Here is a 27,171-nt window from a genome sequence, read left to right on the forward strand (position 1 = left end):
AAAAAGTTCATTTTTTCTCCAGTCACCTTCAACGACAGCAGCATCGGAGGTTGTCTCCCCGCTCTAATGGGGGACAGGAAATACATAGAGGTTAAATACCCCTCCCCTTCCTACAACCACCAGTGTTTTTCCTGTCCCCTATGGAGCATGAAGAGGTTTGCTGATGGTGCTGCCGTGGTCGGCGATCTGGAGCACCCTAAACTTACTGAAAGCCGGGCAGCCGAGTTCGGGGTCTCCACTCTCCTCCTCCATGAGTTGCTCCCGTCTCCATATTCGGCATGTGACTCGGGACCTTCTCCCGACCCTCCTGCGCCTCCTTGGGGGTAAAGCGGGGTGGTGATGTGCGGCCGGGGTCCTTCTACAGCTTCCCGACGTCCTCCTCTCCTCATGCCGGCTGATTCTGGAGGCCGTGCACACCGGAAGTAACGTTAAGCCGAACTTCCAGTTCACTTTCTGGTGCGTTTCACGTTGGAACGTACACGCTCCTGGCCTGTGTTGGGTGTACTCCGGAGCAGCTGACATGATTGGGGTGTTCCCTCCTGATGATCTGGGTGAGGAGAAGCACAAACCTCAAACGCTGGGACCTCAGTTATATAAATCCTGGTCGGGGGATGCCTCCAGGTAAGGCCTATTGTCTTTGTCCCTCTGTGACTGCTGACAGACTTACCATGGATGGCGACAAACCCTCCCTTTCTGTTTCTGCAGAGCCCAACATCCACTCTCCTGCTGTAAGTAGTGGATGAAGGTCCCCTGCTATCTGGGTTATGGCCTCATGGGTGACTTAGTCTACTTCTCTCTCTCTTTAGGGAGACAAGGTCCCTGCTCCTAAAAAGGATAAGGTGCCCAGCCGCAAGTGTGTATGTGCTACCAGTATTCCCTCAGTATATAAGAAGAAGCTTTGCCAGCCCTGCACTGACAATGTGTTGCATGCTGAACAGCCCTCCCTGTTGGACAGCATCAAATCCCTCATCAAACAAAAGGTTCAATCCTCTGTCTGCTTTTTCCCAGGCCACAGTACCACAACCCCCTCCTTCTAAGAAAAGGAAGATAGCGCCCGTGGAATCTGATTCAGACTCAGACAAAGTCCGTACCTCTGGTTCGGAGGATATTTGGGAGAATGAGGGTTCCACTTCCACCCTCAAGCCGGATAATAAAAAATATGATTTTTCCTCTGAGGATATAGAGGAATTGATTAGTATGGTGAGAGGCACCATGTGGGTTGAGGAGGAGGAAGTAAGATACTTCATGCAGGATGTTTGGAGGGCTGAAAACTAAAACACAGGTTTTCCCATACACGAGAACATCCAAAGCCTTATTCTTCATGAAAGGGCTTAGCGTCCCGTCAGATTTAAAAAAAAAATAAAAAATTGCTTCCCCTTAGAAGGAGATTGCTCTTTATGGGAGATTCCCAAAGTGGATGGGCAGGTGTCCAGTGTGGCTAAGAAGATGGCTGTTCCTTTCGAGGACTCGTCTCGGCTCAAAGATCCCATGGATCGTAAAATCGAGAGTGTACTAAGGAAATCCTGGGATGCCTCCACTAATGTGCTAAAGACAAATGTGGCTTCCACCTTTGACACCAGATCTCTATTTCTCTGGCTCCGTACATTAGAAGACCACCTCACTCAGGGAACTTCTAGGGAGGAGATACTCGACCCTCTTCCCCTCCTTCAGAAAGCAACAGGGTTCCTTCCTGATGCTTCTGCCGAATCTGTTCGTGTAGCAGCGAAGTCCTCAGTCCTCTCCAACTCCGCTAGGAGAGCTCTGTGGCTGAAGTCATGGAGTGGCGACGTCACCTCTAAGGCTAAAGGTACCTTCACACGTAACGATTTTGTTAACGATATTGTTGCTTTTTGTGACGTAGCAACGATATTGTTAACGAAATCGTTATGCGTGACAGCGACCAACGATCAGGCCCCTGTTGGGAGATCGTTGGTCGCTGGGAATGATCAGGACCTTTTTTTTGGTCACTGATCACCCGCTGTCATTGCTGAATCGGCGTGTGTGATGCCGATCCAGCGATGTGTTCACTGGTAACCAGGGTAAATATCGGGTTACTAAGTGCAGGGCCGCGCTTAGTAACCCGATATTTACCCTGGTTACAATTGTAAAAGTTAAAAAAAAAAAAAAAACAGTACATACTCACATTCCTGTCACGTCCCCCAGCGTCAGCTTCCCGCACTGACTGTGTCAGCGCCGGCCGGCCGGAAAGCAGAGCACCGCTCTGCTTTACGGCCGTTGCTTACACAGTGCAGGGAAGCTGACGCTGGGGGACGTGACAGGAATGTGAGTATGTACTGTTTTTTTTTTTTTAACTTTTACAATGGTAATCAGGATAAACATTGGGTTACTAAGTGCGGCCCTGCGCTTAGTAACCCGATGTTTACCCTGGTTACCCGGGGACTTCGGCATCGTTGGTCGCTGGAGAGCTGTCTGTGTGACAGCTCTCCAGCGACCACACAACGACTTACCAACGATCACGGCCAGGTCGTATCACTGGTCGTGATCGTTGGTAAATCGTTTAGTGTAACGGTACCTTAAGCTTTGCGCCATTCCCTTTCAGGGACACTGTTTTCAGCCCAGCTCTCTATGAGATCTTAGAAAAAGCTACAGATAAAAATAAATCACTCCCTGAGCAGCAAAACCCTAAAAAACGTTTTTTTCGTCCCTCCCGAGATCAGTCTTCCCAGAGGGAATATAAAGGGAAAGGCAAATCAGGCCGTTGGAGTTGTCCAAAGGGTGGTAAGGGCAAAAATATCCTTGTCCCCCACTACCAGCAAACTCCTGACAATGACAATGACTGCTCTCCTGTCAGGGGTCGGCTCTCGGGCTTCCTCACTCAGTGGCAATCCATCTCCACGAACCAGTGGGTCCTCCATACCATTTCAGTACGGGTTAAAACTAGAGTTCGAGAGTTTTCCTCCTCAACGCCTGAGAATTGCCACACTACAGACTCTACGCCTTCAAGACTCTTTACTTTTAGATCTTCAAGGTCTGCTTCAAGCAAAGGTGATCTCTCTAGTACCCCTACAGGAGATAGGCAAAGGCCACTATTCTCGCCTATTCCTAGTCGAGAAACCTTCTGGGAAGCACAGATTTTTCATCAATCTGAAACCCCTGAATCAAGTGATCACATACAGATGATTCAAGATGGAGTCGATTACCTCCGAAATCCTTCTCATAGGACAGGATTGGGTAATGTGCACAATAGATCTGAAGGATGCCTATTACCATGTGCCAGGCTATCCAAATCATTGGAAGTTCCTCTGATTTGAAGTTTCCCATGGTCACTGGGTCAGCCATTACCAATTCAATGTTCTCCTGTTCAGCATTTCATCGGCGCCTCGAGTATTTACCAAGATTATGGCAGAAGCAGTAATCTTCATTCGTCGTCAGTGGACTTGCATTATTCCGTATCTGGACGACTTTCTCGTCGACGCACAATCTATCTCTCGTCTAAATCTAGATGTGGCAAAAACCTTAGAAATCCTGGAATCCCTGGGCTGGATCCCAAATTTGGAGCAGTCGGATCTTCATCAAGGAAGAAATTCCTGGGAATTCTCTTGGACTCAGGGAAAAGAGTATCCTTCTTGCCCAGAGATCGTCAGCATCTTTTTCAGAGGATCTCCAAGTTCAGAGACCAGAGAGCACCTACCCTTAGGGACTCTGTCTATCCTGGGATCGCTGACATCATCCATCCAAGCAGTCTCCTGGCAGTCCTCCAGACTCATGTTCTTTTATCGTGGAAAAGGCATCAATTCTCTGACCAGGAGAGTTGCCCCTTCCCGGTCATGTGAAGTCTTCCCTTTCGTGGTGACTAAACTACCAGAACCTTCAGCAGGGAGTCAGCTGGAATCAGCTGCCCCTGAAGATACTCACGTCAGAGGCCAGTCAGTGAGGCTGGGGTGCTGTGGTAGAGAAAACCCACTTCCAGGGGTCATGGGCCCCAGACATCAGATCCAGCTCCTCAAACCTCAGAGAACTGAAGGCAATAGGGGAGGCGTTGAAAGCCGCATTTGCCCTTCTCCAAGGTCATCATGGACATGTCTATAGGAAGAGGAGGGGTATTTAACCTCTTTGTATTTCCTGTTCCCCATTAGGACAGGGAGACAACCTCCGATGCTGCTGTCGTGGAAGGTTCCTAGAAACCGAATTACCGATAAGACTAAGGCTGTGTGCCCACGTTGCGTTTTTTATGCGTTTCCGCTGCATTTTTTGCCTCAGTGAAAACGCTTAAACGCATTCCCATGCAATCCTATGGGATTCCGCAGTTGCTGTGCCTATGCTGCGGATTTTCCCGCTGCGGAATCGCATTGCGGTAAAATCCGCAGCATGTTCATTATTTCTGCGGAATCGCGGCGATTCCGCCGCCATAGGATTGCATTAAAACGCATGCCCACCATGCATAAAATGAGCTCTTCATGTGCGGATGGTACCCAGGGTTTGGAGGAGAGGAGACTTTCCTTCAGGCCCTGGGTACAATATGCCTGTAAAAAAAAGAAAGAATTAAAATAAAAAATAGGGATATACCGTATATACTCGAGTATAAGCCGAGATTTTCAGCCTGTTGTTTTTTTGGGCTGAAAGTGCCCCTCTCGGCTTATACTTGAGTCATTGTCCCAGGGGGTGGACGGGGAGGGGGAGCTGCGGCTGTCACATACTCGTTTGCTCCTGGTGCGGTCCCTACATCTCCGATGGTCTCCGGGCGCCCACAGTTCTTCCGGTGTGCAGCGGTCACGTGGTACCGCTCATTAAAGTAATGAATATGGACACATATTCATTACTTTAATGAGCGGTACGTGACCGCTGAGCCTAGGAAGATGCTGCTGGCTCCCGGAAACCATCTGACACTGAGAAGCTGCCAGAGACGGCAGGTGAGAATAACGGGGAGGGTGAGCATTGATCGATATTCACCTGACCCCGTTCCACTGCCGGGCGCCGCTCTGTCTTCAGCGTCCTCCAGCTGTGACTGTTCAGGTCAGAGGGCGCGATGACGTGTTTAGTGTGTGCACCGCCCTCTGCCTGAACAGTCAGAGAGCCGGAAGACAGAGCGGCACGCAGCGGTTGAACGGGGAAGGTGAATATTGCAAGTGCCAGGGGCCTGAGCGACGACAGGTGAGTATGTGATTTTTTTTTAAATTTAAATCGCAGCAACAGCTTATGGGGCATAATCTATGGAGCATCTTATGGGGCATAATCTATGAAGCATCTTATGGGGCATAAACTATGGAGCATCTTAGGGGGCCATCACCCTTTATACAGCATTGTATGGGGCATAATCTATGGAGCATCTTATGGTACCATCACCCTTTATACAGCATTGTATGGGGCATAATCTATGGAGCATCTTATGGGGCCATCACCCTTTATACAGCATTGTATAAGCATAATCTATGGAGCATCTTATGGGGCCATCACCATTTATACAGCATTGTATGGGGCATAATCTATGGAGCATCTTATGGGGCCATCAACGTTTATACAGCATTGTATGGGGCATAATCTATGGAGTACCTTATGGGGCCATCAACCTTTAATGCCGAATTGTATGGGCCATAATCTATGGAGCATCTTATGGGGCCATAATCAACCTTTATACAGCATTGTATGGGGCAAATGTTTCTACGCAGCATCTTATGGGGCCATTATTAACCTTTGTGCAGCATTATATGGGGCATATTTTAATATGCAGCATCTTATGGGGCCCACCATGAACTTTATGGAGCATTATATGGGGCTCCTGATTCAATATGGATATTCAAAAACACAACCTACCGATGTCTCAATTAATTTTACTTTTATTAGTATCTATTTTTATTTTTGAAATTTACCAGTAGCTGCTGCATTTCTCACCCTAGGCTTCTACTCAAGTCATTAAGTTTTCCCAGTTTTCTGTGGCAAAATTAGGGGTCTCGGCTTATACTCTGGTCGGCTTATGTTCGAGTATATATGGTACTTACCTTCTGATGGCCCCCAGAGTCCTCCCGCCTCTCAGTGGTGCGCATGGCGGCTTCCGTTCCCAGGGGTGCATTGCGTGAATCACCTTAGATGATGTCGCCGTCCGTCACACGACCGTGACGTCACAATGGTCCGCCTTGCAAAGCGTCCCTGGTAACGGAACGTACCGGGAGCGCCGCCGAGGAGGAGATCTGGGGCCGTCGGAAGGTGAGAATAACCATATTTTTTAAATGATTTTTAACATTCTATCTTTTACTATTGATGCTGCATAGGCAGCATCAATAGTAAAAAGTTGGTCACACTTGCCAAGCACTATGCTTGACAAGTGTGACCAACCTGTCAATCACTTTTCCAAGCGATGCTTCAAATCGCTTGGAAAACGCAGGCATTCTGGAAGCTAAAAACGCTTGCAAAACGCTTGTGTTTTGCGGGAAAATGCATGCGAATTCTGCATGCGTTTTACCAGCGGCAAGGAGTTGCGGAAATGCTGCGGACATTTCCGCAGCATTTCTGCAACGTGGGCACATAACCTGATTTTATTTTTTCTCATTAATGGACACTCTGCACCCCATCTTGACTGAAAAAAAAAACAGAAATGTAGTAATTTTTGCAAATTTATTAAAAATGAAAAACTGAAATACCACATGGTCATAAGTATTCAGACCCTTTGCTCAGTATTGAGTAGAAACAACCTTTTGAGCTAGTACAGCCATGAGTCTTCTTGGGGAATAATGCAACAAGTTTTTCACACCTGAATTTGGGGATCCTCTGCCATTCTTCCTTGCAGATCCTCTCCAGTAATGTCAGGTTGGATGGTGAATGTTAGTAGACAGCCATTTTCAGGTCTCTCCAGAGAATGCTCAATTAGGTTTAGGTCAGGGCTCTGGCTGGGCCAGTCAAGATTGGTCACAGAGTTGTTCTGAAGCCACTCCTTTGCTATTTGCTTCCGTCGGGCCACTCTGCCATAAAGGCACGACTGGTAGAGGGCTGCAGTGACAGTTGACTTTTTGGAACTTTCTGCCATCTCCCAACTTCAACTCTGGAACTCAGCCACAGGGATCTGGGGGTTCTTCTTTACCTCTCTCACCAAGGCTCTTCTCCCACAATTACTCAGTTTGGCTGGACGGCCAGGTCTAGGAAGACTTCTGGTGGTCCCAAACTTCTTCCATTTAAGGATTATGGAGGCCACTGTGCTCTTGGGAACCTTGAGTACTGCAGAAATTCTGTTGTAACCATGGCCAGATCAGTTCCTTGCCACAATTCTGTCTCTGAGCTTCTTGGCCAGTTCCTTTGACCTCCTGATTCTCATTTGGTCTGACATGCACTGTGAGCTGTGAGGTCTTATATAGACAGGTGTTTGCCTTTCCAAATCAAGTCCTATCAGTTTAATTTAAACACAGCTGGCCTCCTGTGAAGGAATAGAACCATCTCAATGAGGATCACAAGGAAATGGACAGCATGTGACTTAAATATGAATATCTGAGCAAAGGCTCTGAATACTTATCACCATGTGATTTTTCAGTTTTTCTTTTTCACTAAAATTGGAAAAATTTCTATTTTTTTTTTCCCAGTCGAGATGGGGTGCAGAGTGTACATTAATGAGAAAAAAAATTGAACTTTTTTTAATTTACCAAATGTCTGCAATGAAACAGAGTGAAAAATGTAAAGGGGTCTGAATACTTTCCATGCCCACTGTATATAATAATATAGTTTTTTATTATTATTACAGGTTCATTAGGTTAAGGGGTTTTCCCACAAACAAAGTTAATTTTATTCAGTAGATCTTGGGTTTAAAGATGTAGTAAGATCTACAGTTGTGTTTTATATATTAAAAAAAAGAAGAGAATCTTATAAATTTGCACGTGCTATGTACTCACCTGACTCCTTCGGTTAAGAAAAAAAAACATTTTCCTTGTAAAGTGTTTTTCAGTTTGAGGAGGTTGATGGGCAAATTTTATGTGGTCTCACATAGTAACAAAATCATGTCTCCAAAGCATTTGGTAAGATAATGTGCACAACCGCTCTAACCTCTTGGCGACTTTAGAGTGTTGTACTCAGTCTCAAAGATTTGTAATTTAGATGCTGGTTGTGGGACTGTTGACCCACTTTCTTATGAAGAGCTCTTGGACCTCCAACGAGCATCACGTTTTTATTAAGATATTATAGGTGGTCACTTATAATCTTGGTGCAAACCATTTAACACAGGAGGTTGTAGTATTCAGAAACCACCTTTATCATTCAGAGCAGAGAGCTGCTATGAAGAACAGTTCTTGCTCTCTATGGCTTTGTATATTAAAAGGGCTGTCCAATGGTATAAATCTGTGCCATTTAGAACTTTAAAATTCCTGCAGTAATGGGACAACCTGTTTTACTCACTAGGCCCGTAAGAGGTTCTCTCTCTTTTCATCTCCTCTCTCTTTCGCCTTTCATCTATAGCAGACCTCTTTTTTAAGTGCGACCCTCGATCTGTTTCTGTCCAGCCAGTGGCCTAGGACAGACAAGGGTGGAGACAGGAGCCTGCATGCCACACCAAGCATCCGCCCCTCCATGACATCAGTATCTGCATCATCAAGTTGCAGATATCGGTGAATACAATTGTCCAACCGGTAGCAGTGACTTGCCACAGTAGATGCAATGACCTCACTAAATCGCACCTGCTGCGCTGAGCCAGTCTGAAAAAGGCACAGGCCAGAGTAACAAGGGAACAAGGTTAGGTGAGGATTTTTTTTGTCAAGCAGTTCTTATAGGAAACTGAGGGAGAATTGCAGTATACTTGTGTGGGGCAATTCCTACTATGTGAGAGGAATCATACCATATAAGAGGAGCTGTGGGACCATCATACTGTGTGGTGGGGTAATGTAGGGTCCATCATTCTGTGTGTGGAGTCCATCAAACTGTATATGTAAGAACTGTGGAGGCTATCATACTGTGTATGAGAGGACTGTGGGGGGCATTATACTATGTGGGAGAAACTGTGGGGTCATCATACAAATGCGACGCCAATCTTACTGTGTGTGTGTGGGGGGGAATTGTGGAAGTCATCTTGTGTGTGGATTTATGATGACAATCATACTGTTTGGGGAGCTGTAAGGACATCATACGGTTTGGGGAGCTGTGGGGACATTGTACTGTTTGGGGAGCTGTGGGGACATCGTACTGTTTAGGGAACTGTGGGGACATCGTACTGTTTGTGGAGTTGTGGGGACATCGTACTGTTTGGGGAGCTGTGGGGACATCGTACTGTTTGTGGAGCTGTGGGGACATCGTACTGTTTGGGGAGCTGTGGGGACATCGTACTGTTTGGGGAGCCGTGGGGACATCGTACTGTTTGGGGAGCTGTGGGGACATCTTACTGTTTAGGGAACTGTGGGGACATCGTACTGTTTGGGGAGCTGTGGGGACATCGTACTGTTTCGGGAGTTGTGGGGACATCGTACTCTTTGGGGAGCTGTGGGGCATAACAAGGGCAGTACAATTTATAAACTTTATAACAAGCAATCACTTAAATGGTTTTGATTAGCTATTACAGGTAGGATTTATTGCACCATGCATTCTTATCGTTACATGTATTATCATATCAGGTAGTCAACATGCTTAATTCTGCTCAAATGAAGTGATGCAAATAATTATAAAATAATAATAATTATAATGAGCAGACTAATGTTCGGCCGGTTGGTTGAGCCTTTTACAACAGTTATGGTCTCATATGTGAACCCTTAAGAAAACTGCCTACCCCTGATCTAGAATATCTGTGGAACTGCATGAACCAATTTGTGAATTGAATTTGACAAGATTGGGATGGAGTGACATGTTCAGAATTACCTTTGTGGCAGCCATTCCATTTGGCTAGATTGTGCCATTTCAGACAGCAGGAAAAGAGCTGATTTGTATTCTCAAAGTCTTCATGCTCTATGTTGAGTAATGAGTATATATTTTTTTATCTCAGGAAACCGAGGACTGTGATTATTTTGGATGCAGCATCGATCTTTTAATTCAAAACCAATCCAGGGTTTGTTTTTGGGCACAAGGAAGATCCAAAGTCCCTATGACTATAGAACGATCAAAACAAGTATGCATAAATACTACAGTAACAAGTGGTAAGCAATCTATATTCCTATATACCAACACGTACATGCAAAGAAAATGATAGTTTAGGTATAAGATTACAGCAGTCTAATATCCAAAATTCTCAAAATTTTTATTGTTGTCTATCCAATACAGCACCTGTGAATGAAAGGCCTGCTATTGATTCTAGTTATTAGATGGAGGACTACTAAACTCAACCTAAAGTCTATTTATTTCTTCTTGTATCCCATGTATTTGTTGTTCTTTTTTTAATTGCTGTAATATAAGACATACATAATAAAGGAGAAGAACAAAGGAGTATATTGGTATAAAATTATTTTTTATTATTAAGCATGCATTAAAATATTAAACAACATTATACAAGGAATATGGTAGTTAAAGCGCACAAGAGTGGAAAAGGAGGAACACCGGTGCCAACTGTCAGCAACACACGTATATATAGATGTAGGCAGAGAACCGCTCAATGTGTTAAATGGTATAATTATGTAAAAGTAACCCATACACGTTTTATATAACCAAGAGCGACGCTTACCAGTGAAAGTGGTAGACAGGAGGCACCGGGTCGGATCTTATAAAGCCCCCAACGCGCGTTTCGCTTGTTGATACTTGCTTTCTCAAAGGGATGTGCATGAAACATTTTTTTTACAACTATACAAAGGAGCCAATGCATAAAATGGCGTTGCACATGCCAGTCTTAATGAAGGGCTCACTGAAATGTGATGCGCCAAATTCATCAGGAGGTGCATGCCACTTAATGAAATTGGTGCATCTTTTCACTGGCGTACACCTCAACAGAAATGCTACTCCAGTCAGTGACTGCAGTAGAATTTCTGGCATAAGAAATGCCTGCGCTTTTTAATTTGATGGGCAGGCTTGATCATGCCCTGTAACTCCCCAGCTCCGACCATTTTGGCAGGGTTGTTGAACAACATTTTGCAATTTTTACAATGCTTTTACGCAAGTTTTGTGCCAGAAAAGCTTTGAAATGGGCAGAAATAGTTTGCTACCGCACTCCTCTATTACTGAGATGGAAATATCAGATTTCAGGAGATTTATGGAGGGTAAGGACACAAGGACACATCCGGTAGATTGTGCAGAGCTTCAAGCGTTTTTTTTATATTTGTGAAATGAACTGCCAATAAATGAACTAGTTTTTAGATCTCCAGGTCAGTGCCTGAAAGTTAATTGTATTTTTTTTTTCATCTAGGTACTTCTAAGAATCTTCAAGCCGCAATTATTTCCATTGTAGTTGTGGTAATAATTATATTTGTTTTATGTATCTTCATCATAAAGAGAAAAATAAAAGCCGAGTCCGTGCTCCCAAAGTCATTGGTACGTTATTTTTTTCTTATATATTAATAGTTTATACTAGGCATCGGCATTGCCATTTGTGGATTTTTTTTAATATAATTCATTACTGTTGTGATTTAGAGAGGCAAAAATAATCTTGTATCACTCAGCCTGAACCTGCCATGGGAAAATGGACTTTTTGCACTTTTAATTTTCTCCTGCCTTAAGTCATGAAAGTCATGAAAGAAATTTCTCACAAAATTAGAATATCATCAGAAGTTACGGTAATTTATTTCTGTTCTTCAATACCAAAAGTGAAGCTCTTACATTATACCTTATATACTCGAATATAAGCTGAGATTTTCAGCCCATTTTTGGGGGCTGAAAGTCCCCCTCTCGGCTTATACTCGAGTCATACCCAGGGGTCGGCAGGGGAGGGGAAGTGGGGGCTGTCTAATTATACTCACCTACTCCTCGCGCGGTCCCTGTAGGTCCCTGCTTCCCTGGCGCCGGCAGCTTCTTCCTGTAGTGAGCGGTCACATGGTACTGCTCATTACAGTAATGAATATGTGGCTCCACCTCCCATATGACCCAATGAGTGGTAACGGTGACCGCGCCAGGAGCAGGTGAGTATAACGGGGAGGGGGAGCGCTGCGCGATATTCACCTGCTCCTCGTTCCGGCGCCGCTCCATCTTCAGCGTCTTCTGCAGTGACGCTCAGGTCAGAGGGCGCGGTGACGTGGTTAGTGCGCGCCATCTGCCTGAACGTCAGTGCAGAAGACGCTGAAGATGGAGCGGCGCCTGAACAAGGAGCAGGTGTATATTGAAAGTGCCGGGGGCCTGAGCGACGGAGAGGTGAGTATTTGATTTTTTTTTTTTTTTTATCGCCGCAACAGCAAATGGGGTAAGTGTCTGTATGGAGCATCTTATGGGGCCATAATCAACGTTTGTGCAGCACTCTATGGGGCAAGTGTGTATGGAGCATCATATGGAGCCATAATTAACATTTGTGCAGCACTATATCGCGCGAATATCTTTATGGAGCATCTTATGGGGCCATAATCAACATTTGTGCAGCATTACATTGGGCAAATGTGTCTATGGAGCAACTTATGGGGCCATTATTAACTTTTATGCAGGATTATATGGGGCATATTTTGTATGAAGCATCTTATGGGGCCATCATAAACTTTATGGAGCATTATATGGGGCTCCTGATTCAATATGGATATTCAAAAACACTTAACTTACTGATGTTTCAATTAATGTTACTTTTATTGATATCTATTTTTACTTTTGACATTTACCGGTAGCTGCTGCATTTTCCACCCTAGGCTTATACTCGAGTCATTAAATTTTCCCAGTTTTTGTAGCAAAATTAGGGGGGTCGGCTTATACTCGGGTCTGCTTATACTCGAGTATATGCAGTATATGGTCATTACAAACAGAGTGATCTATTTCATGTGCTTATTTCTGTTAATTTTGATGATTATAGCTTACAGCCAATGAAAACCCAAAAGTCATTCTCTCAATAAATTTGAATAATTATCAAAAAACATCTGCAAAGGCTTCCTAAGCATTTAAAAAGGTCCCTTAGAACAGGGGTGTCAAACTGCATTCCTTGAGGGCTGAAAACAGGTCATGTTTTCAGGATTTCCTTGTACTGCACAGGTGTTAATTTAATCACCTTCACACATAATTATTGCAGCACCTTGTGCAATGCTAAGGAAATCTTGAAAACACGCATGGTTTGCGGCCCTCGAGGAATGCAGTTTGATACCCCTGCCTTAGACTTTCAGTAGGCTCGACAATCATTGGGAAGACTGCTGACTTAACAGATGTCCAGAAGGCAGTCATTGAGACACTCCACAAGGAAGGTAAGCCACAAAAGTCACATTGCTTAAGAAGCTGGCTGTTCAGAGTGCTGTATCCAAGTATATTAATGGAAAATAGAGTGGAAGCCATCACACACAGACGTATCCAAGACATGGGCTACAAGTGTCGCATTCCTTGTGTCAAGCCACTCATGAACAATAGACAATGCCAGAAGCGTCTTACCTGGGCCAAGGAACAAAAGAACTGGACTGTTGCTCGGTGGTCCAAGGTGTAGTTTTCAGATGAAAGTAAATTTTGCATTTCATTTGGAAATCAAGGTCCCAGAGTCTGGAGGAAGCCTGGAGAGGCAGACAATCCAAACTGCTTGAGGTCTAGTGTGAAGTTTCCACAATCGGTGATGGTTTGGGGAGCCATGTCATCTGCTGGTGTAGGTCCACTGTGTTTTATCAAGACCAAAGTCAGTGCAGCCGTCTACCAGGAAATTTTAGAGCACTTCATGCTTCCCTCTGCTGACAAGCTTTTTGGAGATGGAAATGTCATTCTCCAGCAGGACTTGGCACCTGTCCATACTGCCAAAAAGCACCAATACCTGGTTTAAAATCAAAAGTATCACTGAGCTTGATTGGCCAGCAAACTCACCTGACCTTAACCCCATAGAGAAACTATGGGGTATTGTCAAGAGGAAGATGGGAGACACCAGACCCCACAATGCAGATGAGCTGAAGGCTGCTATCAAAGTAACCTGGGGTTCCATAACACCTCAGCCGTGCCACAGGCTGATCGCCTCCATGCCACGCCGCATTGATGCAGTAATTGATGCAAAAGGAGCGCCGACCAAGTATTGAGTGCATTACTGAACATACATTTCAGTAGCACAACATTTTGGATTTTAAAATCATTTTGCAAGCTGGTGTTATAAAGTATTCTAATTTACTGAGATAATGACTTTTGGGTTTTCATTGGCTGTAAGCCATAATCATCAACATTAACAGAAATAAACACTTGAAATAGGTCACTCTTTTTGTAATGTCATAACCATGGATACCTAATATGCCTGCACATGAGGAAAGAGGCATAGCGAATCAGAAGAACTGGCATTCATGTGCGGAGTGGAAGTTGCTTTCTTAACTACTGAAAATATATGCCGAACTGTACTGTAACAACTGCTTAGATCCATGCACCATATCATATGTAGGGATCCACCAACTTTGAGTAGGAGGGAAACAGAGTCCAGTGAGACCAGACCAGTCCGTCAGCCTCCTCCAATAGAAATGCTTTCCCATGTGCGGTGTTGAAGTTGCTCCTCCGCCAGCAGTGTTTGTATGATCAGAAATGCTGGTCACTGTGTGAAGAAAGCTGCACTAGTGGCCAGCCTCTTTAACCCCTTACCAGCATATGATGTATTGGTGCGTCCTGTGTTAGGTCCCTTACTTTGATGAGAGCTCAGAAATTTGTGATTTTTATGTGTTTACACCATTTTGAATCAGCTCTGCCGGAATAAGCGGAGCTGGAGCAGGACAGGAGCGTGGTAACACCCCTGTCAAATTAATCAAAATTACAACATTTTGTATGCCAGAAATGCTACTCCAGTCCATGACTTATTGGCGCAGCGCACGCTATTCAGCACAGGAGCCGAATTTATTAAGTGGCGTGCACCTCTGGGTTAGTTCACCACCTCCTGTACTCAAGCGAGTTGGTGCTACGCCAGCCTTAGTGTATCGACCTCTGTGTCATTGGTATTGCCATAATCATAACGACATGGAGTATCCTCTCTCCAGGTCATTTTTATCGCATGTTGAAAACTGTAAATAAAAAATAAAAAAATTTAGAATTCTATTCTATTTCCATTATTTTGCCGCACTTGGAATATATTTCCCACTTTTTAGTATATTATATAATAAAGTGAATGGTATCATTCCAAAGTGCAACTTGGCTCACGAAAACAAGTTATCATACAACTATGTCGGCAGAAAAATATAAATGTTATGGCTCTTGGAGAAGAGGAAAAAATGAAAGCGCAAACACATAAAATCATCATGTCAGAACGGGGTTAAGGTGACTAAATTCAATAATTTCTTGTGCCTCCCCCTATTAATATGTATGCTTTGCAATATCAAAAAGTTAAAAGAATTGAAGAATCAGACACTTTTTATTTTTTAAAAAGGCTGAATGAATGGAGGCAGTTGACCGTGAGATGCCATAGATTATTCCACTCATCAAGAAGTATTGAAGTAAAGTCCCTCCACCCAAGGAAAGGGTCTTATCTTTGTGCTCATGTTACTGTCACGTCTTATCTAGACCTCTAGCTGTCCCAGAGAAATAATAAATAAGGAGGAGATAATCTTGCCATAACCAATTAATATCTATCTATCTATATATATATATCTATATATCTATGTCTATATCTATATATATATACTAGCTGAAGAGCCCGGCGTTGCCTGGGCATAGTAAATATCTGTGGTTAGTTATAGCACCTCACTTCTCTTATTTTCCCATCACGCCTCTCATTTTCCCAATCACATCTTTCATTTTCCCCCTCACATCTCTCATTTTCTCCCTCACACCTCTCATTTTCTCCCTCACTCCTCTCATTCCCCCCTAACACTTGTCATTTCAACCTCACATCTGTCATTTTCCGATCACTACACTATTTTCCCTCACTCCTCTCATTTTGCACTCACACCTTTTCATTTTCACCTCACACCTCTCATTTTCACCTCAGTATATACATGTTTGTCATCTCCCTTATATATAGTATACACCTGTATGTCATCTCCTGTATATAGTATATACCTGTATGTCATCTCCCCTGTATATAGTATATACCTGCTGTGTGTCATCTCCCCTGTATATAGTATATACCTGTATGTCATCTCCTCCTATATATAGTAAATACCTGTATGTCATCTCCTCCTATATATAGTATATACCTGTATGTCATCTCCTTCTATATATAGTATATACCTGTATGTCATCTCCTCCTGTATATAGTATATACCTGCTGTGTGTCATCTCCCCTGTATATAGTATATATCTGTGTGTCATCTCCTCCTGTATATAGTATATACCTGTATGTCATCTTCTATATATAGCATATACCTGTATGTCATCTCCTCCTGTATATAGTATATACCTGTAGGTAATCTGCTCCTGTATATAGTATATACCTGTGTGTCATCTCCTCCTGTATATAGTATATACCTGTATGTCATCTCCTCCTGTATATAGTATGTACCTGTATGTCATCTCCTCCTCTATATAGTATACACCTGTGTGTCATCTCTCCTGTATATAGTATATATCTGTGTGTCATCTCCCCTGTATATAGTATATACCTGTGTGATCTCCTGTATTAGACCTCGTTAACACGTTATTTGCTCAGTATTTTTACCTCAGTATTTGTAAGATAAATTGGCAGCCTGATAAATCCCCAGCCAACAGGAAGCCCTCCCCCTGGCAGTATATATTAGCTCACACATACACATAATAGACAGGTCATGTGACTGACAGCTGCTGTATTTCCTATATGGTACATTTGTTGCTCTTGTAGTTTGTCTGCTTATTAATCAGATTTTTATTTTTGAAGGCTAATACCAGACGTGTGTGTTTTAGGACGAGTTTCGTCTGTCAAGTTGTGTGTGTTGAGTTGTGTGTGGCGACATGCATGTAGCGACTTTTGTGAGATGAGTTTTGTGTGGCAACATGCGTGTAGCAACTTTTTGTGTGTCGAGTTGCGTGTGACAGGTTAGTGTAGCAAGTTGTGTGCAGCAAGTTTTACGCATGGCGAGTTTTGCACGTGGTGAGTTTTATGTCTGGTGCCTTTTGAGTATGTGCAAGTTTTGTGTGAGGCAACTTTTGCATGTGTTGCAAATTTTGTGCATGTGGCAATTTTTCCGCATGTGCAAATTTTGCGTGTGGCGAGTTTTCCATGAGGTGAGTTTTGCACTTGTGGCGAGTTTTGCGTGAGCCTAGTTTTTGCATGTGGCGAGTTTTGCGCGTGGTGAGTTTTGAGCGGCGACTTTTGTGTTTCGACTTTTATGTGGCGAGGTTGGTGTATGTGTGGTGAAATGTGTGCTGAGGGTGGTATATGTGTTCAAGCACGTGGTAGTGTGTGGCGCATTTTGTGTGTGTGTTCATATCCCCATGTGTGGTGAGTATCTCATGTCGGGGCCCCACCTTAGCAACTGATCGGTATATACTCTTTGGCGCCATCGCTCTCATTCTTTAAGTCCCCCTTGTTCACATCTGGCAGCTGTCAATTTGCCTCCAACACTTTTCCTTTCACTTTTCCCCATTATGTAGATAGGGGAAAAATAGTTTGGTGAATTGGTAAGCGCGGGGTTAAAATTTCACCTCACAACATAGCCTATGATGCTCTCAGGGTCCAGACGTGTGACTGTGCAAAATTTTGTTTCTGTAGCTGCGACGCCTCCAACACTTTTCCTTTCACTTTTTTCCCCATTATGTAGATAGGGGCAAAATTGTTTGGTGAATTGGAAAGCGCGGGGTTAAAATTTCACCTCACAACGTAGCCTATGACGCTCTCAGGGTCCAGACGTGTGACTGTGCAAAATTTTGTTGCTGTAGCTGCGACGCTTCCAACACTTTTCCTTTCACTTTTTTCCCCATTATGTAGATAGGTGCAAAATTGTTTGGTGAATTGGAAAGCGCGGGGTTAAAATTTCACCTCACAACATAGCCTATGACACTCTCAGGGTCCAGACGTGTGACTGTGCAAAATTTTGTGGCTGTAGTTGCGACTCCTCCAACACTTTTCATTTCACTTTTTCCCCATTATGTAGATAGGGGCAAAATTGTTTGGTGAATTGGAAAGCGCGGGGTTAAAATTTCACCTCACAACGTAGCCTATGACGCTCTCAGGGTACAGACGTGTGACTGTGCAAAATTTTGTTTCTGTAGCTGCGACGCCTCCAACACTTTTCCTTTCACTTTTTTCCCCATTATGTAGATAGGGGCAAAATTGTTTTGTGAATTGGAACGCGCGGGGTTAATATTTCGCCTCACAACGTAGCCTATGACGCTCTCGGGGTCCAGACGTGTGACTGTGCAAAATTTTGTGGCTGTAGCTGCGACGGTGCAGATGCCAATCCCGGACATACACACACACACACACACACACACACACACACACATACACACACACACACATACACACATTCAGCTTTATATAGTTGATAGATAGATATCATCTAAGGGGTACTGGGGTACTTCCGTCTGTTTGTCTGTCTTTCTGTCTGTCTGCATGTCTGTCTGTCACGGAAATCTCGCGTCGTTGATTGGTCGTGGCCAGAGGCTGCGACCAATCAGACGGGCCCAGTCCGGCCGCGAATTCGCCCCTTTCTACTCTGTCAGTGCCTCCTCCAGTCAGCGCTCACACGGGGTTAATGGCTGTGTTACACCGCGTTATTCCGCGGTGTAACGTAGTCCGTTGTGTGACCAACTTTTTACTATTTATGCTGCCTATGCAGTATCAATAGTAAAAAGATCTAATGTTAAAAATAATTAAAAAAATAAAAAATCATTATATACTCACCTTCCGGTGCCTTTCCCACTCTTCGCGACGCTCCGGGCCATGCATTGCGGTCTTGCGAGATGATGACGTAGCGGTCTCGTGAGACCGCTACGTCATCATCTCGCGAGACCGCAATGCATTCTTGGGACCTGAGCGTCGCGAGGAGCATCGCTAAACACTTCGCCTGGATACGGGGGCTGACGGAAGGTGAGTATATAACTACTTTTTATTTGAATTCTTATTTTTAACAGGGATATGGTGCCCACATTACTATATACTACGTGGGCTGTGTTATATACTGTGTGAGCTGTGTTATATACTGCGTCTCTGCTATATACTGCGTGAGCTGTGCTATATACTGCAAGAGCTGTGCTATATACTACGTGAGCTGTGCTATATACTACGTGAGCTGTGCTATATACTACGTGAGCTGTGCTATATACTACTTAGCTGTGCAATATATTACGTGGCTGGGCAATATACTACGTGGCTGTGTTATATACTGCGTGAGCTGTGCTATGTGCTACGTGAGCTGTGCGATATGCTACGTGGCTGTATTATACACTACGTGGGCTGTGCTATATACTACGTATCTGTGCAATATACATGGCTGGGCAATATACTACGTGGCTGTGTTATATACTACGTGGGCTGTGTTATATACTACGTGGGCTGTGTTATATACTACGTGGGCTGTGTTATATACTTCGTGGGTGGTGCTATATACTGCGTGGGCTGTGCTGTATACTACGTGGGATGTGCTATATACTTTGTGGCTGTGCTATATACTACGTAGCTGAGCTATATGCTACGTGGCTGTGTTATATGCTACTTGGCTATGCTATATGCTACGTGGGCTGTGCTATGTGCTACGTGGGCTGTGCTATATGCTACGTGGGCTGTGCTATATGCTACGTGGGCTGTGCTATATGCTACGTGGGCTGTGCTATATGCTACGTGGGCTGGGTTATATTTCTCTGCTGTATCAGTGCATCATGAATCGTGGTATGTGTTAAAGAGGGGGGCCCACTGAGATTCTTTCGCTCGGGGCCCTCAAAAACCTGGAGCCGGCCCTGGCTTCAATGATTGTTCACGGCCGGCGAATTGGCCCGGAATTTGAACCACGTTTTGCTAATGCGTCGCGCCCGGCCGGCCGAATCCTGTGTAACTTGCATTATTCTGAAAATTTCATAAATAAGCTACATACATATTCTAGAATACCCGATGCGTTAGCATTGGGCCCCCATCTAGTTAAAAATAATAAAATGCCGGATCCTGACTTTTTTGGCCAGTGACAGTTTTCAGAATTTGTTCAAAAAATATAAATTGCAGTAAAAACTTTTGTAATCCTTTTAATATAAATGAAAGGGGCGCTTCAAAAATAATGTTGACAGAAAGGAGACTTATGGGAAATATTGTTTATTAACTATGTGTGGTATTACTAACTGTTACAAGGGCATAAAAAGTTTTAAGGTTTGAAAATTGCTAATTTTGAGAAAGTTTAATTTTTTAACACATAAATAAACTTATTGGCCTAAAGTTACCACGAACGTGAAATATAAAGTGTCACAAAGAAACAATCTGTGGATCGCTGGGACATGTAAAAGCATTTTATTTATTAGCACATACCATGACATTAGTTCGATTTGTTAAATAGGGCTTTGTCAGAAAGGTGAAAACAGGAGGGGTTAAATGGAACCTGTTGGCAGGATTGTGCACAGTAACCTACAGACAGCTGATTAATGATATTTTGGTTAATGAAATCCGTCTTGTGGTTGTTGTTTAATCTTTATTTTCAGTTTTGAGTTAATGATATGCTCGTGCTCTGGGCGGCCTGTGGGGGGTCCTCATGTGGTGCTCTGATTAGCTATTCATAATGCAGCCTGCTGACAGGTCATTGATCCCTCAGTGACCTGCCCCCTAGTTTGTAACATACGGAAGAAAAAAAAACAAACCCTTCTGCAGGCAGGTGCCAGCCGGCGCACTTGCGCTGCAGCATAATCGCATGTTTAATGTCCCAATAATAAATGTGGTTGATGTTATTCAAATAGAAAAAAAAATTCTATTTTAAAATGGCGCCCGCCGCACCTGCGCAGTAGCAGCTACCGCTGTATATAGGTTATCTGATAGCTGCTACTGTTAAAGCACAGCGGGCACAATTTTAAAATAGATTTTTTTTTCTGAATAACATCAACCACATTTATTTTTGGGACTTAAAACATGCGATTATGCCGCCATGCAGATGTCCTGCTGGCACCTGCCTGCTGAAGGGTTTTTTTTTTTCTTCAGTATGTACAGGTATTCATTATGCAAACTAGGGAGCAGGTCAGTGAGGGATCCGTGACCTGTCAGAAGCCATACAGATGAATTCCTAACCAGAGCACCACATGAAGACCCTCCACAGGCCGCCCCGGAGCACGAGCATATTATTAACTCAAAACTGAAAATAAAGATTAAACAACAACCACAAGACAGATTTCATCAACCAAGGTATCATTTTAATCAGTATAACGGTGCCGACCTGACACTGTCTGTAGGTTACTGAGCACAATCCTGCTGACAGGTTCACTTTAAAGCAAAGTCATCAAGATGTGAAGTTTAGACTTTCATCTTAAAGGATCACTCATCCCATTAAAGTTTTTATCCTCTTACTATATTGGAGTTATCATATCTTACTTTGCCTTTCTACCCAGTAAATTCTTTTCTCTGCTCTATATAGAAACAGGAATCCTTTTGTACCTGCAGAAATCATTCCTCTCTTCAACCTCCTGTTTCTACATCGAGCTTAGAAGGATTCAGTTAGTCAGTTTTTAATGTGATGTCATAGACCTAATGGAAAAGAGAAGAATTAGCTTGGGTGAAAGGCAAAATGAGCAATTGTAAGTACACAGAGCCATATAATATGATGACTACAATATACTAAGAGGATCAAAACTTTGATGGGAATAGGGCTTCTTTAAGTTTCCATTGTCCTCAAAACAAAGCAATTTTGGTTCTGAATTCTTACTGCTTTTTCCATTTTACAGAGCACCTTCGCAAAAGCCATGACAACACAAAGATATATGCCGTCTGATCAAACAACCATGTATGATCAAGTGTCTGTATCTCCCGCCGACTCTCCTGAAGAGAAAATGATGCCTGAGGAAACAGATAAGCCACTGCCTGTGACAAATGATACAGACATCAGAGAGGGTAGTGATCATGGATACCATAGCTCTGTAGGGGAATCTGACCAGAGAGCAGATGAGGACCAGAATGAACTAGAAGAGTCAAGCAGCAAGAACTACTATCGTACTGAAAATAGTGATTCTAGCATCGAATGTGTAACAGAGGCTGACGTTCCTCGGCCAGAGCCACTCCCAGACGTTAGACCAGTGGGGAACTCCTTTGGATATGACAAGCCCCATTGCCCTTTATAAAGTACAAAAGGTGCTGGTTGAACGTGGCTTATCCCTCATATATGTCAAATCCAAGAGCTTGGAGTAAATCAATAAACCTCCTAATGTAACTAACAGCTTTCAAGTGGGAGAAATGTCACGTTTTGCTTTGAAAGATTTGCATACTGCGAATCTATCATTTTTCAGTTTGTTTTTTTGAAGGACTAAAAAATTTGGACATAAGACTGAATATTTGCAATTGCTTATGAGGTTCTCAGGCTTATTTCTTCACTAGACCGTGTACGTAGTAGCGCTGGTCAGCTTTAATCACTGTCTACATCTGGCTGCTGCTAGAGCTGATAACGTATAATCAGTGGGGATAGCAGTTATCAGATCGCCACCAGTCTGCTGTTGATGACCGTCTATATCATGATTAATATCATTAGTGTGAATGGCCCATTTAACTCCATATACTCGTAATCAAGAAAACTATTTTTTTTTCTTCTATCTGTATCCTTGCAACTGCTGAAGAAAATGTTTTGGCATCCCTCCCACCTTGCTTTTTTACTTTGTAACAATAGCATAGATGCCAAATATGACATAAAACAATGTATTGCATAGAATTTTTTTAGTTTTTTTTCTTTAACATTTGGAACCCACAAAGGGACCATTGAGATCACATAATCCCTAGGATAATGCAGTCAGTGGCAGTCCCTCACGCTGTATCTAGTAGGTAATTTGTGTCCGACAAATACAAACCATCACTACATTTATAGCAAACCAGCCGTGAATACGAAGTGCAGAATTACCGTACTTACTGTAAGCCACAACATGCAGAATTTTATCTTTCATTTTCTCTAAACAGAGAAACATGCCATTTTCTAGTGTATAATTGTACATTGCCTTGTTCTATTTTTATTTGAATTAGTCTGTCACCCCCAAATTGCTAATTAAAGTACTTAAAGTGGCTGAAGATCTGAATAAAACGTAATTTTTATTTTTTTATTCCCATTCTCCAGGGTGGAAATATTAGCTTGCAAAGTTTAGATCCTAATTTCCCTTCCATAAATTCTTCTCGGGGGGCGTGTACTTTTTCCCCTGCATATGACATTGGCCTATCATAACCAGGAGGTGTTATACACTAGAAAAAACCCAAAACAAATGCCCCCAGAAAAACGTAGAACTGACTTTGTTATTGTGATTTTGTAAGACTCATTTGTCTAACCAGGTCACACTTAGACTCTCACTCCCATTACTTACAACGCTGTGCATCTATCCCTGTCTATGCATTGAGGAATAATGCCCCGCTACCTGTAACAGATGAAGAGCAATGTATGTGACATGCTGCCGCTCTCCCCTCCATGGTCTGTCATGTCACCAGAATATGAATGACATGACAGAGGAGAGCTGGAACATGTCACATACACCACTCTTCAACTATTACATGTCATGCCAGCAGTATAGATTTTAGTGGCAGAGAAATCAGCTTTTATTTATTTTCTGCACATGAGGGCAGCTCAATTCACTGTTGCGTCCTCCAATTTGCATATGGAGCACTTGCCCTGATCTTGATTGGCACTGCTCGGTTTCCCAGCGCAAGCGTTGCCTGAACTCAATTCTGCATGGGCACAGTGACCCTGGAGGCGTCAGCGGCACGGAATGTGAGAACGGCTACTGATTCCCGGTTCCTCTCTGAAGCCGCTGCTCTTTAAATTTCCAGATGCATCGGTGTAGCAAGCGGCAGCCACAGAAATGATCCAGTCATCACGGTACCCCTGCACTGGCATTGTGCCATGCCACTGGAATCCTCCAGAAAGCGGATTGAGCTTAGGCAGCTGGGCAAGCGAGCGTTCTCAATCAAACCCAAGGAAAGACTTGAATATGGAAATTGGAGGGTTTAATGGTGCACGGAAGCACCCTCATTGGCATATGAAATAAGTCGTTTTCCCAGCCACTAAAACGCATAATTTTTAGAGGAGCGAATTTGAATTTTGGAGGTTACAGAAACCCTTTACAGTTCTTTTCTGTTAATAAATGTAAATATGAATATTAAAACAATATTAAGTGTTTATTTTCTGAATATTTGTTCAATACTACTGTACAGTGCTTTGATTAAACCTTTGTTGAAATTTAAATGCAGTCAGCATAGATTGATTTTTTTTTCAAACCAAATATCTGCACTTGGTGCACCCTTGGTGTGGCCAAATATTTAAGTGCACCTTCTCACCTACTTATTTTTCATGTGTCTCTGTCCTTTGGCTTTTTAAAGCCAGAGGTGTGTCATTCAAAGAGGAGGAGGGGTAAAGTTGAGAGAAAAAAAGTAGCTAGGAAGGTGCTCTTAAAGGTTTGGTCACACAGGGGAGCACCGAGCACATGTACTTGGTTTGAACAGTTGTTCTATGGTGACAGATGTCTTCTTCAAACTTGCCAACCAAACTTCTATGCGCTCACAACAATATATAATACAATAGTCCTGTACACAATGTACTATTGATGACATCTATTTTTATTTCAATCATTTTGTATTTGGAGAAATTTTACCATATCAGGGTAGGGGAACAGGTTATATGAGACAATATAACACGAGTTGAAATTCAACATATATAATATTATAAAGGTTTGGCCACACAAGGGAGCACCGAGTGCATGTACTTGGTTTGAACAGTTGTTCTATAGTGACAGACGTCTTCTTCAAACTTCAATAAATGTGAAAGGCAAGCAGTCATAAAGTTCATAAATAACACCTTTATTAGACATAAATATAAAAAGTCATACAGATAAACGGATATCGGACATATAGGGCTAAAAAGATGACACCAACATCAAACAAACTGCCCAAGGTTGGGCATGTCCCTCGGTATAAACTGTATACAGTCATGGACAAAGATTTTGAGAATGAGACAAATATTAATTTTTCCAAAGTCTACTGCTTCATTTTTTCTAATGGCAATTTGCATATACTCCTGAATGTCAGAGTGATCAGCTTAAGAGCAATTACTGTACTTGCAAAGTCAATATTTGCCCAGAAAAAGAACTTTAATCCCCAAAACACATTTCAACATCATTGCAGTCCTGCCTTAAAAGGAGTAGCTAACATCGTTTTAGTGATTGATCCATTAACACAGGTGTGGGTGTTGATGAGGACAGGGCTGGCGATCAGTCATGATTAAGTAAGAATGACATCACTGGACACTTTAAAAGGAGGCTGGTGCTTGGTATCATTGTTTCTCTTCAGTTAACCATGGTTATCTCTAAAGAAACACGTGCAGCCATCATTGCACTGCACAAAAATGGCCTAACAGGGAAGAGTTTCGCAGCTACATAGATTGCACCTCAGTCAACAATCTATCGCATCATCAAGAACTTCAAGGAGAGAGCTTCCATTGTTGTAAAAAAGGCTCCAGGGCGCCCAAGAAAGACCAGCAAGCGCCAGGACGTATCTTAAAACTGTTTCAACTGCGGGATCGGACTACCAGCAGTGCCGAGCTTTCTCAGGAATGGCAGCAGGCTGGTGTGAGTGCTTCTGCACGCACTGTGAGGCGGAGACTTTTTGAACAAGGGCTGGTTTCAAGGAGGGCAGCAAAGAAGCCACTTCTCTCCAGAAAAAACATCAGGGACCGACTGATATTCTGCAAAAGGTACAGGGAGTGGACTGCTGAGGACTGGGGCAAAGTCATTTTCTCTGATGAATCCCCTTTTCGATTGTTTGGGACATCTGGAAAACAGCTTATTCGAAGAAGAAGAGGTGAGCGCTACAACCAGTCTTGTCTCATGCCAACTGTAAAGCATACTGAAACCATGTGTGGGGTTGCTTCTCAGCCAAGGGAATCGGCTCACTCACAGTCTTGCCTAAAAACAGCCAAGAATAAAGAATGGTACCAGAATGTCCTCCAAGAGCAACTTCTCCCAACCGTCCAAGAGCAGTTTGGCGCCCAACAATGCCTTTTCCAGCATGATGGAGCACCTTGCGATAAAGTAAAGGGGATAACTAAATGGCTCATGGAACAAAACATAGAGATTTTGGGTCCATGGCCTGGAAACTCCCCAGATCTTAATCCTATTGAGAACTTGTGGTCAATCATCAAGAGACGGGTGGACAAACAAAAACCAACAAATTCTGGCAAAATGCAAGCATTGATTAAGAATGGACTGCTATCAGTCAGGATTTGGTCCAGAAGTTGATTGAGAGCATGCCAGGGAGAATTGCAGAGGTCTTGCAAATATTGACTTGCTGCATTAACTCATTCTAACTGTCATTATAACCTATTGGTACTCATAATATGATTGCAATTATATTTCTGTATGTGATATAAACATCAGACAAACACTAATAAAAACCAGAGGGCAGCAGATCATGTGAAAATATAATTTTGGTGTCATTCTCAAAAATTTTGGCCATGACTGTACACTCAGATAGAGAATGCAGCGTCCATACAATGGAGCACATATCAACAAGGGGTGAAGGAACATTCAATAAATATACCAAATCCATGTAAGTTATCAAGGAAAATTCCCAAGATATATAAACAGTATCTTATATAAGATGTGATAATATAGAAATGCCTAGAAGACTTGGCACTGTCTTTAAAAATCCCGGGGTTCATATAAATGCAGTAGTTTTTCCATCAATTAATTTGAGTAAAAGTGAAGATTTTGTAATGAAACTTATATTATCCCTACTCTCATATTATAGATTAAAAAAAAGTTGGAAATTGTTGTTGTGTTCAGTGAGATATTTATTAAAATCTTACTTTTCAAAAGGGATGTACTCATTTATGCTGTGCACTATATTTATTAAATACTGTATTCTTGAGAGAGAAGAATCCAGATTTGGACTTTACGGACTACATTAATTTGAACTTAACATATTCTCTTTGCCCTCCCCCCTCTCCCCCCCAAAAAAGAAAATGGATATTGGACAGGGGATGATTGTAAAAAATAGTTAATCCTGAGTGATTTAAATCAGATGAGTTTGAGGTTGGACTTAGGATAGATAATGACTGTAGGTACATTAGGGCAGGATACAGTTAATGTTTTGCGACTAGCCCAGATTGGCAGGGGGAGTGGGCAAATTAAAAAGGAATCACCTCC

General features: G+C 42.9%; 1 protein-coding gene across 1 annotated transcript in view; it reads left to right on the forward strand.

Moving 5' to 3' along the window:
• The window catches only part of IFNGR1 (interferon gamma receptor 1), a 138,589-nt gene extending 111,749 nt beyond the window's left edge, over window positions 1–26,840 (forward strand). The window contains exons 5-7 of the mRNA XM_069725960.1: window positions 9,902–10,052; window positions 11,249–11,373; window positions 21,730–26,840. Of these exons, the coding sequence (XP_069582061.1) occupies window positions 9,902–10,052; window positions 11,249–11,373; window positions 21,730–22,122 (669 nt within the window). The 3' untranslated portion in view covers window positions 22,123–26,840. The remainder of the gene's footprint in view (window positions 1–9,901; window positions 10,053–11,248; window positions 11,374–21,729) is intronic.
• The last annotated feature ends 331 nt before the right edge of the window (window positions 26,841–27,171 follow it).

Source organism: Ranitomeya imitator, chromosome 5, assembly GCF_032444005.1.
Source record: "Ranitomeya imitator isolate aRanImi1 chromosome 5, aRanImi1.pri, whole genome shotgun sequence".
Classification (NCBI taxonomy): Eukaryota; Metazoa; Chordata; class Amphibia; order Anura; family Dendrobatidae; genus Ranitomeya; species Ranitomeya imitator.